The 14,096-nt window shown below is 33.9% G+C and overlaps 1 protein-coding gene and 1 long non-coding RNA gene across 3 annotated transcripts; one reads left to right on the top strand and one right to left on the bottom strand.

Moving 5' to 3' along the window:
* Positions 1-3,090: 3,090 nt before the first annotated feature.
* On the bottom strand, positions 3,091-3,555 carry LOC146938850 (uncharacterized). Its single transcript, XM_085749693.1, has one exon. The coding sequence runs from the start codon at positions 3,553-3,555 to the stop codon at positions 3,091-3,093; it is 465 nt and encodes a 154-aa protein (XP_085605819.1).
* A 5,695-nt stretch (positions 3,556-9,250) lies between these two features.
* LOC146938849 (uncharacterized) lies at positions 9,251-11,915 on the top strand. 2 transcript variants are annotated; one of them, XR_015031430.1, is made up of 5 exons: positions 9,251-9,841; positions 9,909-9,961; positions 11,098-11,170; positions 11,324-11,363; positions 11,747-11,915. It is a non-coding gene; the product is annotated as an uncharacterized LOC146938849 (long non-coding RNA). The 2 variants fall into 2 exon arrangements; XR_015031431.1 differs by having other exon boundaries at positions 11,285-11,363.
* The last annotated feature ends 2,181 nt before the right edge of the window (positions 11,916-14,096 follow it).

The following is a 14,096-nucleotide window of genomic DNA, read 5'->3' as shown; positions in this document are numbered from 1 at the left end:
CTCTGTTCCATAATATAAGCAATAAAAAAAAATCACATTTTTGCTCAAAAAAAAAAATCACATTTATTAAGAAATCCAATCATTCTTATTTAATACTCCTAACAAAATAGACGTGTTTCCAAAATTACCCTTGTTAATATTGAATGTTAATAAATACTCCATCCGTTTTTAAATATAAGCAAAATTTGCTTTTTAGGTTCATTCATTTAATGATGTATGTGGCCCATATTATGAACCACCTACATCAATAAATAAATGAACTTAAAAAGTAAATTTTGCTTATATTTAGAAACGGAGGGAGTATCACTATTATTCTTCCTCAAAAGTGATAATAACCGTACTAAGTGTTTTGGAAAATGCAAAAGCCAACCATGTTTAATTGCCCCGTCCAATTAGCTTGTGAGAACGAGTATCTGTAATACTCGTTTATTTGATAGTTGTGGGAGTAATGCGGGTGATCTGCTCCTAGTAACTCAACATAAATCAAAGCGTAAAAGGGCATAGAAAAAGAAAAATGTTAAAGTTTACGACACTGTTTGTCGTCACACACGCATGAATGCTACAATTATGTGATTTATTTTTTAGTTTGGTTTTTTTAGTTTTTAACTTTTTTTTATGGTGGTCGGGGTTTGAACCCGTGCCTTGCATATTTTATTTTATGCATTATCCATACTAAATGAGTTAAGCTCATGATGACTAGTTTTTAACTTTTATTTTTCGTTTGAATGTTTTTTTATAGGATAAATAAATGTTGGGGTCTTTTAAATCTATTGTTTGTATCAAATTAATTTGTTTAATTTTTTTACTTTTCAAGTTCAATCTTAATTTTATAGATAAATATTTCATCAACAACATTATGAATCAATTTAATCAATTGAATTTGTTTTAAATTAAGATGGAATAATTACATTTATGAATTCTAATTTTGAGAGTGATGAATTTAGACTTACAAACTTATCAATAAACGTTTACAAAAGCACTTTTTAACTAAGTTTGATGAAAATAAGTTAATACTTCATACAGTTTATGACTTAAAGGATTAAGTGCACACTTTTATTGACATAAATGATCAAATTAAAACTAAAATGACTAATATGATTCAAATGTTAAATTTAAAGAACTCTATGATGTATTTAGCCTTTTTCATATGATCAAAATAAATCAAAAAAAATAAATGGATTTAAAAAGAAAAAAATTAAAACAATAAATAACTACGAATTGATTATCTACAGATAAAATCAATTTACCATGTAAATGCCGTGCTATATGGCCTCACCTGCCATATAGCACACCAGCCCGAAGCAATATCGTTGACACTTCCAGCCCTAGGCGAAATAAATGTTTAAAGTACTACATGAATTAATATACGCATAATTGACACATGTAAATACATATTTCATGGTCATCAATGTAACCTTATATACGAATGAATATACGCATAATTGACACATGTAAATACATATTTCATGGTCATCAATGTAACCTTATATACATGAGAAGGAATAAACGGTTCTTAGCGGACAAAAAGGTTTAACGTATACTTTATTCTTTTTCTACTTCTATTTCACATGCTCAATTTTTTTTTATTACCTTTGTTTTGTTCTAAAATTTTAGAAAATTGGCTTAGAAGTAGGCACATGAAACGGTTGGTGGCAGCAATTCTTTTTGGAGCACAAGCTGGTGTAAGTGGTGCAAGTCTAATTATGGATTTATTTGACATGCATTTTTAGTTGCGTTTTTTTTTTTCTTCTTCACATATTATACTCTAAGAGATTTATGATGTTGGAACATAAAAGTTCATAAATTTGATTATAGATATATGTAAACAAAATGAAAGGTAGATGAATATGTAAGTTGAGTGGTTTCTCTTTTTTCTTTTTTTGGATACATGTTTCTCTATTTCCCATGGTATTATTTGCTCTAACACAATTGTTATTCTCTTTTATTTAAAAGTAGTTTGAGTACAAATTTATTTTTCCCATAAATTTTACTCCCTCCGTCTCACAATTATTGTCCCTTTAGCATTTTTTTTCTTTTTCTCAAAATAATTGTCACTTTACAATACCAATGCGACATTTATTTATTTTCCACTATTATACCCTTATTTATTGAATTTCATCCAACTTAACTACTCCACTAACTACAATTAATAAGAGTGTTTTAGTAAATGCTCCTAATTTTACCATTGAAATCAACACAATTAATCATTTCTTTAATAATCGTGCACAAACCTTAAACGACTAATATTGTGAGACGGAGGGAGTATTGGGGTTTGAAAAATGACAATATTATTAAGAATTACTACGTCCGTTCCTTTTTAATTGTCACATTTTGACATTTTACACAAACCAAGATAATCAATAAATGTTGCTACTTTGGATACAATAATTTCTATTTTTACTATAATAACCTTATTTATTTAATATCTCATTACATATATTTCTCTCTCCACAATAATAAATAAGGGTAATATTAGTAAAATAACATTTAATGTTGCATTGAACTATGTAAAGTGACACTTAAATAGGAACAAAAAATTTCTCCAAAAATGACACTTAAAAAGGAACAGAGGGAGTATATGTTAATTTATTATATGTTCGTTCTTTATTTCAACTAACTATGATCTTTCACTTGCTTCTTCTTTTTCTTACTTGGGGGTGCCACTTCCTTGGAGTTCTCACTAATGAGTATTTTGGGCCCAATTATGTGAATTCAACATTAAAGAAGTTTGAATTTTGCTTTCCACCCAGCACATTTTGCTCGCACCCTGCAGCCATGTCAATTTTGCCCTTGCGCATGTTAACTAACGCAAGTGTAATACTATGTGTTAGTTAAGTAACGTTGCGTGACTTAAGATGCGCAAGTGTAAAACTATGCGCATGTTAACTAACGCATAGTCATTTATGATATAAAACACTACGTGAGTTAACTCACGCATAGGCATGTATGAAATAAAGCACTACGTGAGTTAACTCACGCACTACTGATATATCAGTACATCATAATGCTGTACTGATGTGCATTGAATGCAGTTTGGGTCCAAACCCTAATATGCTCGTAATTGAACCTAATTACGTCAGTTTAACAATATTATTGGATAATACGACTTGGTGCATCAAAATTACACCTAAACGGACAATTACATTTCCTTGAGCCAATGCCTTCAAGGTTCGGTTTCTTCCTTGTCTTAGGTGGCTTGTATACCCCACTCCTTTCACATTGCATCGTCAAGTACGACCTTTTTATAACGGATTTATCTATACAAACACCAAATCCGGCCTTCACCCCTTGTCCGCGAACCCAAGTAAGTAACTCTTCTCGCTCTCTCCATCTTGCATTTGTTGTAAAAAATGAGGCGGTGTCATGAGCTGCACAAATAACACCGGTAGGTACCGGTTTAGGTTCTTGAATTTTACCAATTCGAGCTTGAATTGGAATTTGGACTTTAAATGGTTTGAAATTAAAGCTTGGTTTAACATCGCCGGAACCTTCGCCGGAACCTTCTTTTTTGGCCGGTTTCGGTTCAACGCCATCATCCGCGACTTTGTCAACCATCTCCCTAAATATCTATTGAATAAAAAAAATTACAAAGGAAGAATAAATAAATTACTTGCGGAACAAGCTAACCAAGAACAAAAGTGGCGCAAAAAATTCAAAAAACATGGCTGCACAGTGGCGTGACTTAAGTCACGCAGCACTAATGCAGTTGCGCTAGTTAAGTCGCGCAGCAAGTTAACCTGCGCAAGTTAACTTGCGTACCATGCCCTAGTCCCTACGAAAACCAGACGAACCAAGCAGGAAAACCAGCAAAATGAGATGAGTTTAGATGGTACAATACCTGATATTTGATGCTTGATGAGCGTTGAAACTTGCTTCCTGACGATTTGCAATGATTTGGGATGATGATTTAGACCCAAAAAATCTCACTTTTTAGGTTTTTGAAGGTGGAGGGAAAGAAAATGGTGGTTGGAGTTCGGACTGATGGGTTTTGTTCAAAAACAGGAACATTATGTGAGTTAACTTGCGCAGCGTGAGTTAACTTGCGCAACGTGAGTTAACTTACGCAAGGGCATAATTGGTATGACTGCAGGGTGCGAGCAAAATGTGCTGGGTGGAGAGCAAAATTCAAGAAGTTTTTGTAATTCAATCTTCTTGGTCTAACTCTCTTCTACGTCACTTATTTTTCAACAACATAAAACTGATGGGGTCACCAATATCCGTTTGCATTCAAATTCCTTACAAACAATAATAAATTAACAACATTCATTTCAATGTACTCCCTCCGGTCACTATTATAAGCAAAAATTCACTTTTTAGATTCATTCAATAAATGATGTATGTAGCCTATATATAGACCACATACATCATTTATTGAATGAACCTAAAAAGTCAACTTTTGCTTATAATAGTGACCGGAGGGAGTATTTATTTTTTTGTTACATTCATTTCAATATACTTCCTCCGTCCTTTAATATAGCCACCCATTGTCTTTTTCACATTTCTTAAGAAAAGTTGTCAGTGTAATTAATGTGTCTGTTATATGTGTTAATATCACGAAATTGTCATTTGTTTATATGTGTATTAAATTTGACTTTTCATATTTCAAGACAAGATAGTAGTATTAATTAGGGGCATGTTTAAGAAAATAATAATAAATGCATCTAGTAATTTGGAAAAGGGTTTACATTTAGGGACAAAAATAAAATCAAATGGGTGCTTATATATAAGGACGGAGGGAGTACAATGAACAATTTTTTAGACTATAATAATTAGTGATATCCATTCAACAAAACTTCCCCGCGCATTGCGCGGGTAAACGGCTAGTTTTTCTAATCTTATAAAAAGAATTATGTTTTTATTTTATTAAGAGCCATTTTTACATTAGAGCCGAGTCTGCAATTACATAAAAACGACTTTGATTTATGATGTTGTTGGGGTCGAGACACTTTTGTGGATTATCCTCTCTTAGTTCTCGAATTGGTGTATGATCAACTCATTCATTTTAGTGGTTACTTTCGTCTGTTACACCAACTACATCAAGTGAACGTTTAAAAAACTCCAACTTCTCTCTAAACTTTTTTTCCCCTTCGTTCATCGAGGAGGGGTGGTTTTAGATCATTTTTTGACCTAGAATCACCCATCTACATCTTTTTTCTCTTTTCTTTCAATCTAAATAAGTGGTTTTCACATAGATCAAGTTTCTTCTTTTGTGTTTTTTTGTGATTTCGTCGTCTAAGTGCGGCGTTGTGTTGTTCGTCGTCTTGTGCGGCGTTTGATTTTGCGTCTTGTCGCGGTGTTCGTTTAATTCCTATTGAAAGATCGGCATCAGTCAATTACAAATTCAACAAATGATTTGGTCGTCAACGTTGCAGATCCGGAAGCATGTGAATTTCGGTGACTTATGTTTTATCATATTTTTTGTAGGCATTTTGCCGTTTTATGCTATTAACTTGGGTGCTGTGAGTTTGTTCGCAGATTCACCCTTTACGTTTTTAGCGATGTTTATATCTGATGTACTCTATCAATTTGAATGAATGAATATCGTTTTGTTTTTGTCAAAAAAAAATCAAGTGAACATGTAAGAAAGAGGAAAAAAAAAAAAAAAAAAGCAAAGCATAATAGCGCGTGCAACAAATTTTTTTATAAATCATACCACGAAGAAGCATACTTTTCCAAGATTTCGTCATGCATTTGTGGCGGCGCAGTTCATGTGATATAAACAACAAAAATTTAGTTACCTTTAAATTATAAATTGAAGTTCATATAATTTAATAGTCAAGGTTTTTCTCTGTCTTTCTTTTTGATGTGGACAAAGACAAAAGAAAAAGCTTTTTGGATTGTCGTTTTTCGACATGTATGTATTTTTTGCAGTCGTTTTTCGACATGTATGTATTTTTTGAGTAATTTCCTAGCGTATGTGACTAATTTCCTAACGAACAATACCGACACATAGTCATTATATATACTCATACCCTAAAAAAAAAAAATTATATACACATTTTCAAAACAAAACAAAATACACACAATACACTATATCTCTCTCTCTCGTCTCCCCTATTTTTTTTTATTGTAGTTTATGATCTTTTGCTTCTTTCCAGAAAATAAAATACTATACATTTCTCTTCTATTTTTGTTTTCTCCAATCAAAACAGAATGACTACGCATAATTACAAATCTTATTTTATTCTTATGGGGTTGTTGGTAACTTTAGCTGGAACTAAGTATGAAGCTTTAAACACTAACCCATTTAAACCACTATCCCCAACTATGTTGCTGTTTTTGACATCTCTATGTTGTCACGCAGTTTCATCCACAGCTGATATTAGCTTGCCAGCTACTAAATATATCTTTCACTTTTCTGGTGTTGTTGGATGTGAGACGCTTTTGTTGATAATCGTCTCTCAAATCTCGTATTGGTGTATTATCAACTCATTCGTTTTAGTAGTTACTTTAGTCTGCCACACCAACTGCATTGAATTAGTGTATCAACTCTCACGTCCTACACTAGACCTCTTCCGTTCTACACGTTCAAATGCTGCTACTGTTGCTCCTCTGCCTCCGAATTTGGAACCACAGCAAGCAGCTCAGGTCTAACATTCATGTGGCTTGCAAGGGGGTACTTGATTTGATCCACTAAAAGGAATTAAATCTAGGAGAGGGTTCGGAAAACACTCAAATACGAACAAACAAGCTCCGTATATGTGTAATTGTTCATCCAAATCGAGCGAGCTCTAGGAGAGAAAAAAAGTATATAGGACCTAAAAGTTTATTGAATTCTGTTTTGTTTTCCTTATTAATTGAGTAGAATACTGCGTATGTTTCAATAGTTAGTTTATATGTGGAAAATCAATGTAAAATTGTTTACTTTGTAGTGCTGGTTGCTTATGGATTCTTTTTATTTGTACTTTTGAATTTGAGTTTGAGTCTAACTCAACAAAAAAGCCAACTTAGAGTGATACGATGCTTGTCTATGCCATATCACATCGATCTACTGCATGAAATCTCAAACAATTACTTATTTACCGGTTGTGAGTTACTGATTTGCTGTTGCTAAAGCTAATCTCAATAGGGAAAAAAACACAATTAGAATCAAATCATAGCTTAGGAATTTGTTGGGAAGAGGATGGAATTGATCACAGATGATCCATAGCGGAAAATACCTTCTTTAGAATTAAATGAAATCTGATTAAATTTAACACCACAAATAAAATAAAAAATCCAGGAATAACTATGACCACTATTCCTACTTTTAATCCTTTCACCGAACTCTATATAATATGATGAATCGATCCTTTCACCACAAATAAGCTAGTACAAGTTGTATATATACACAAGAGTGTCTCTATGTTAGCTTATTATGTGTGACAAACATGAGATCACTAACACTTAACTATCTAATGATTACTTATTATACAAGTAATCATTCTCTAACTAACTGCAACTAATTGTTTATCTGCTTCTCATTTCACTTATCAGATCATTTTTCTTGCGTTACCATTTTTTTTATCCACCGCTCATTTCACTTATCTGATCATTTTTCTTGTATTTTTTGCAATTCATTTTTCATGTGTTATTGAATATTGATATACTATGCACATTATTCACACCCAATGGGATTCTTTCAAGTTGCATCTTCAATTTCATTGAATAAATACACTTTCCTTCTGAAAAGATCAGAAATTTTTAGATGATTAATAATTCATTTTGGAAAATTCATGTGTGCAGACAACATATGCAGATTGGGTGGTTAGGCTGACAACTATGCTGATCAAAGAGACATAGGCAGTCCGCAGAAATAAAGTGGGTTTTCTAGAATGAAAATGTAATCTAATTCATTTCTTCTGATGTTTGTAGTGAATCTGTGTGACTTACCACTCAGTTTTTCACCTAAGGATTCTAAGCTCATGGCTTTTAGGATGAAGCTAAGCAATTGCCTCATTTTATAGATCTTTCCTTCTATAATGATAAACCTATCTCTTTCTACTTTGAGAACTTTAGGCTCATGATTATATATCTTTTCCTTTTATAAAGATAAAACTTTATAATTGGAGCTGGCTTCTATTTATTTGTTTTATAGCTGTTTATTTATTTTGATGATTCTGGAAGTTGGCATAATTGCCATTGTTGATTCATTTTGATATTTGGTAATTTCCCTTGTGAACTGTTACGGTTCTAAACCTTTATTCTAAGCAAAGAGTGAAGACAATGCTGCTGCTGCTGCAATAAGCACTCAGCTGGTTTTGTTGTGCTGTCAAGCTAATGTAGCATCTGAAATTCGGTATCATCATTTTGTAAACCTACTACTTAGTTTTATAATTGTATACAATGTTATGTTGGTTTAGAAACTCGTTTACTAGCAGTTTTATAGAATTACAATTAGTTATCCTAAACAAAATGTTTGTTGATAACCAATTTCAGCAGAATCAGCACTAAAATTGCTTTCTAAAAATCAGTTTACGAAACTTGTTTACAAAAGACAAATTTCATAACCAATTGATGTAAAAATCAGTTTGTTTAAAAAGCTACCCTCACCATATAGGTCTTGAGGTTTATTTCCTTTCACCATGCGCACTGCACACCAGCAGCACTAGTCCTATTAAGTTGTGTTGTGTTGTCAAAGAATTCGCAGAGCACATATTGCACAATGTATGAGAAGAATCAATCTTGTTGAAGGAATGAATGAAGATGTACATGTGTAAAATCATGTGTTACAGAGGTTGCTCCTAAAGTATCAAGGCTTAAACACTAACCCTTTCCAACAATCAACTCCAACTATGTTGCTGTTTTTAACTGCTCTATTTTGTCATGTCATTGCATCCACAGTTGACATGAGCTTACTCATATTCCACTTTTCCGGTGTTGTTGGATGTGAGACACTTCTCTAGATTCTTCTCCCTGAGTTCTAGAAGTGGTATATCATCAACCTGTTTCTCTTACTAGTTACTTCATTCTGTTTCTTTAACTGCATCCATAATATCACTAAACTCTTCCTTCCTACACATTTAACTGCTACTCAGCCCCCTAATTCTGAACAACAGGAATCATCTCAGGCCTAAGATTGTAACATGCTATGCAAGCATTATAAAGTAGATGTCATGTGGCTTGGTTTGGAAGTTTTTTGTTTGTGTTTCTTCTTATTTTGTTTTATATATGTGGATATTCATCCAAATAATGCTCTAAGATCTAAAGTTTAAAAAGGAATTTACTTGCTGATATCAAGCTATGAGACCCAGGTACTTGATATGATACCACTACAAAAAATCGCGTCCATTGCGGCAGTTTTATTATGGCGGTCTTTAAAACCGCCACTAAAAACGGTACATTGCGGCAGTTTTATGAGCTGCCAATATTCACAGTTAATTGCGGCGGTTTGAACCGCCAGTATTAACAACATCTTATGCGTGTAATATTATGGCATTTTGACCCGCCGGTATTCACATTTTACTTATCCTCTTTTCCCCCTCTTTTTTTGGAAAAATCCCTCCAATTTTTCTTCATTAATTCTTTATCCTTTTATTACTTTTCTTTATACCTTTTTGTATTTCTTTTATTCTTATTTTTCCATAACTCTTTTCTTCTACTCCACAGATCTAGATATCAAACCCTTCTATTCTATACTATTTGTCTGCATCTCAAACCATCGTACCCATTAATCGAACCACTTTTCCAGATCGAGCCCATTCCTTCTCAAACCCATTTTTCGGATTGAACTCATTAATCGACTGCAAACCCATCTATAACCAACGAATCTATTTTGAAGGTTTTTCTTCCTCTTCGTCAAATCTTCTCAAACACTCGATCTGGATAATCTATTTTGAAGTAGTTTTGCTTTTGTTGTCAGGTATTGCTGAAACCCTAGATTAATTTTTCACTAATAGCTAAATTTAACTAAATCTTTGTTTTTGAAGTTAAATTCAGGTTCTTGAAGAGACACATCATCGCTGCTTAAATATTTGGACAGGTAAATTATTGATCTTTGTTCTTTTCGATTTTTTGTTGGTGATTTATTCCCTCTCTCTTTCTGGGTTTTTTGTTTGTTTGTTTTGGATTTAGAGAAAAAAATTGAAATTGATACTGATCTGGGTATTTTTTTTCTTTATTCTAGATTTGTTAAGTTTGCTTAGTTGAAAGAATCGTTAGGTTTATGCAATATTAGATAAATGGGTTTTAATGAAATTATCATGTGAGATTAATGGGTATTGTGATTAGTATGAGAAAATTAGGTTTTAATGAAATTCTCATGTTAAATTTGCTTAGTTCATAAATTAGCTTATTTGTGTTGCAGCAAGTAGTTATAGGGTTATAACGTCAAAAAAAAAAATTGTAGTTACAGCCTACAGGGTTATAATGTTGTGTGTTGCTGCTTTACATCTAATTGACATGTATTTACTAGTTTGAACAAGGTGTACTTAAATAGACCCACTTGAGCTGAATATAGAACCAAACACAACATATAATTTTTTGGGTTCTCTCACAACTCATGTTACTTGGTGATATTTGTATTGATTTTGGCACTGATATATTTCAGAAAGGTTTTTGTGAATGCTACATATTATGTTACCTTTCAGTTACTGATTTTGAATGCATCCTGCCCGATGATTATCTAATAGAACCTGTTCATACTGTTTTCAGAAGGATTCTTTTGCTTCCTATTATGTTGAAACTTATTGTTTCTCCTTTTCACGTTTACACAAATGAATGTAGAAAAGTTGATTTATATGGTTGGTTTTGTTCGAATTGACTACAAGAAATGAAAGATTATTGGCAAGTTGTTCCTAGCCCTTTATGTTTTAATTGTCAAAGTAGTTAATGTTGTTTTTATATGATCTGTAATTGATTTTGCTTAGTTCAGTGAACATTGCAGATCTCTGAAATTGTTAGCTTTAGTGTTTGGATTTTGATTTTTTGTTCTGTTTGTATCAGTTATATTCTCCTGTGATGAAGTTCTTGTCATCTTGTAAATATATTAGCTCATGTTTTTACTAGTTAGCATTTATAACCACTAGTTTAGTGCTTTATTTTTCCTCACTTCATAGGTACTACTTTAGTTCATTCTATATTATACTTTTAATACTTTCCTTTATGCTCGTCCCATAGAAGTATAGAACTCCTTCAACTGTCAGCACCTCCAAAATTGCCGTGAGAAATCACAGTGAAGACTGTGCAGTAGGTATGAAATGTATTCCTGATACCTTTATGAATTCCCTATATTATGCTATACCTTTATAATTTCTATTTTTCCATCAACATTTTCACTTGTTTTTCTTGTGTTGAACTTATCTAGTAGGTGACTATGTTTTATTATTTTGCCCATTGTTTCTAGGAGAGAGCGGGGGGTCCATCAATTGGTAGTGATCGTTAAGGTATTGGTTATTTACCTCTTCTTGGAATTTGCTTTCTATTGGGTTTTGGATTTGCAATCTGAAGTGATTACACTTAAAGTAATGTTTTGGCTATAACTAAAGTGATTATATTGTCATCATATTGATTATTTTAGAGTTTGTGTTCTATTTTGTTCCATACAACTTTAGTGTTTCTGTTCTATTAGTGTTGATATTGTTTAGGTCACCTGGTGCTAGAATTGATAACTTTATGTTCATCCCCCATTCATAGTATGTCAATATTATTTTTTTGGTTATACATTTTGAAGCATCAGCAGCTCTTGAAATATACTATGGTGATTGTACTAACTATGGTGACTAGTTTTAATGCTTAGTAGTTTTGTGATTGTCTCTTTAACTTGCAGGGGACTATTCCTTTATGAGGAATACAACTTTTTGCAAGAGGGGGGAGCAAGTATGAAGAGGTCGTTGGAAGTTCAACTATAGTGCATGTATACAATATAAATTCAGTTACAGATTTTATAGTTATGTAATATCACAATTTATGTATGAAAATAATTAATATTACTACTAGTAATTGTGTTATTTCAGTGCAATTTTCAGTTTTTTTTTATTTAATGAAATGACCATTACGGCAGTTCAAACTGCCACTATGTGCTACTTTTTTCCTTTAAAAATCGTATATTACGGCAGTTCAAACTGCCACTAATTTCTAATTTTTTTGTTGAAATATTGTACATTACGGCGGCTGAAACCGCCGTTTTACTCGATAAATTAGCCGCCGTTATCACCAACGCGTATTATGGCAGTTCACATGGCGGTTTGCACTAAACTGCCATTTTAAACTTTGTGGCAGCAAAAATTGCGGCAGTTTTGGGAACTGCCAGTTTCGTTAATAGCGGCGGCTAAAACCGCCGCAATAAGCCAAATTTAGCCGCCGGAAATAACGTGTTTTTTTGTAGTGTACAGATACATGAAAATTTTAAAATACGATACAGATACTTTAATAAAGAAATTATATTAATAATTAAATATATAAATGCACAATATACAAAACAACAACAACAACAACAACGCCTTATCCCACTAAGTGGGGTCGGCTACATGGATCAAATGCCGCCATAATGTTCTATCAAAGACCATATTTGGATCCAACTCATTGACCTCTAAATCTTTTCTAATGGTTTCTCTAATAGTTTTCTTAGGTCTTCCTCTACCTCTTTTAACCTGACTCTCCGCCATTTGATCTACTCTTCTTACCACGGCGTCTACGGGCCTTCTCTCTACATGTCCAAACCATCTAAGCCTATTTTCTACCAACTTTTCTACTATAGGTGCTACCCCCACTCTCTCTCTAATGATGTCATTCCTAATCCTATCATGTCTAGTCTTACCACTCATCCAACGCAACATCCTCATCTCCGCTACGCTTACTTTACTCTCGTGTTGGCTCTTAATCGCCCAACACTCCGTACCATACAACATTGCCGGTCTGACTGCTGTCCGATAGAACTTTCCTTTCAGCTTAAGTGGTACTTTCTTATCGCACAAAACACCTGAGGCTCTTCTCCATTTCAACCACCCAGCTTGAATACGATGATGTACATCAGCTTCTATTTCTCCGTCATTTTGTACTACGGACCCAAGATATCTAAACCGTGTAACTTGGGGTATGATATGATCTCCAACTTTCACCTCTAAGGTAGACCCACTTCTCCTTTTACTGAAGTTACATTCCATATATTCCGTCTTGTTTCTACTCAGGCGGAAACCGTACGCTTCTAAGGCTTGCCTCCAAGTCTCTAGCCTCCCGTTTAACTCCTCCCTCGACTCACCAAGCAAGACTACATCATCTGCAAAAAGCATACATCTCGGTGCTAACTCTTGGATGTGTTCCGTCAGTACATCCAAAACTAAAGTAAAAAGATAAGGACTTAGGGTTGACCCTTGGTGCAGTCCTATTGTTATGGGAAAATCTCCGGTATCCCCATCCTGCGTCCTCACACTAGTCGAAGCCCCCTCATACATATCCTGGATAGCTCTAATATAGGCAATCCTCACCCCTTTCTTCTCCAGGGCTTTCCACAAAATCTCTCTAGGTACTCTATCATACGCCTTCTCCAAATCAATGAAAACTAAGTGCAAGTCTTTTTTATCCGTCCGATATCGCTCCATCACGCGTCGAAGTAAGTAGATCGCTTCCATAGTCGACCTCCCAGGCATAAAACCAAATTGGTTATCCGTAACGTGAGTCTCTTTTCTTAATCTTCGCTCAATTACCCTTTCCCATAACTTCATGGTATGACTCATTAGCTTAATTCCCCTATAATTCGCGCAATCTTGTATATCCCCCTTGTTCTTATAGATTGGAATTAAGGTGCTTCTTCTCCACTCGTCCGGCATTTTCTTCGTCCTCATAATCTCGTTGAAAAGTTTTGTGAGCCACCCAATTCCTCTATCGCCAAGACTTTTCCACACTTCAATAGGTATGTTGTCCGGCCCAACTGCCTTGCCATTACTCATCCTTTTCAACGCTTCTTTCACCTCGTGCTCCTGAATCCGGCGATAATAGTTATAGTTTCGGTCCTCCTCTCTGATGTCTAACCTGTTAGAGTCTGGTAAGATCTCATATCCTTCATTAAATAAGTTGTGGAAATACTTCTTCCATCTATCCTTAATATCTCTCTCTTGCACCAAAACTATACCCTCTTCATCCTTAATACACTTCACTTGGTCCAGGTCTCTTGTCTTTCG

The sequence above is a fragment of the Medicago sativa genome, chromosome 3 (genome assembly GCF_051527215.1).
Source record: "Medicago sativa cultivar Bolivia chromosome 3, Bolivia_mono, whole genome shotgun sequence".
Taxonomy (NCBI): Eukaryota; Viridiplantae; Streptophyta; class Magnoliopsida; order Fabales; family Fabaceae; genus Medicago; species Medicago sativa.
This window is presented reverse-complemented; position numbering and strand designations above follow the sequence as displayed.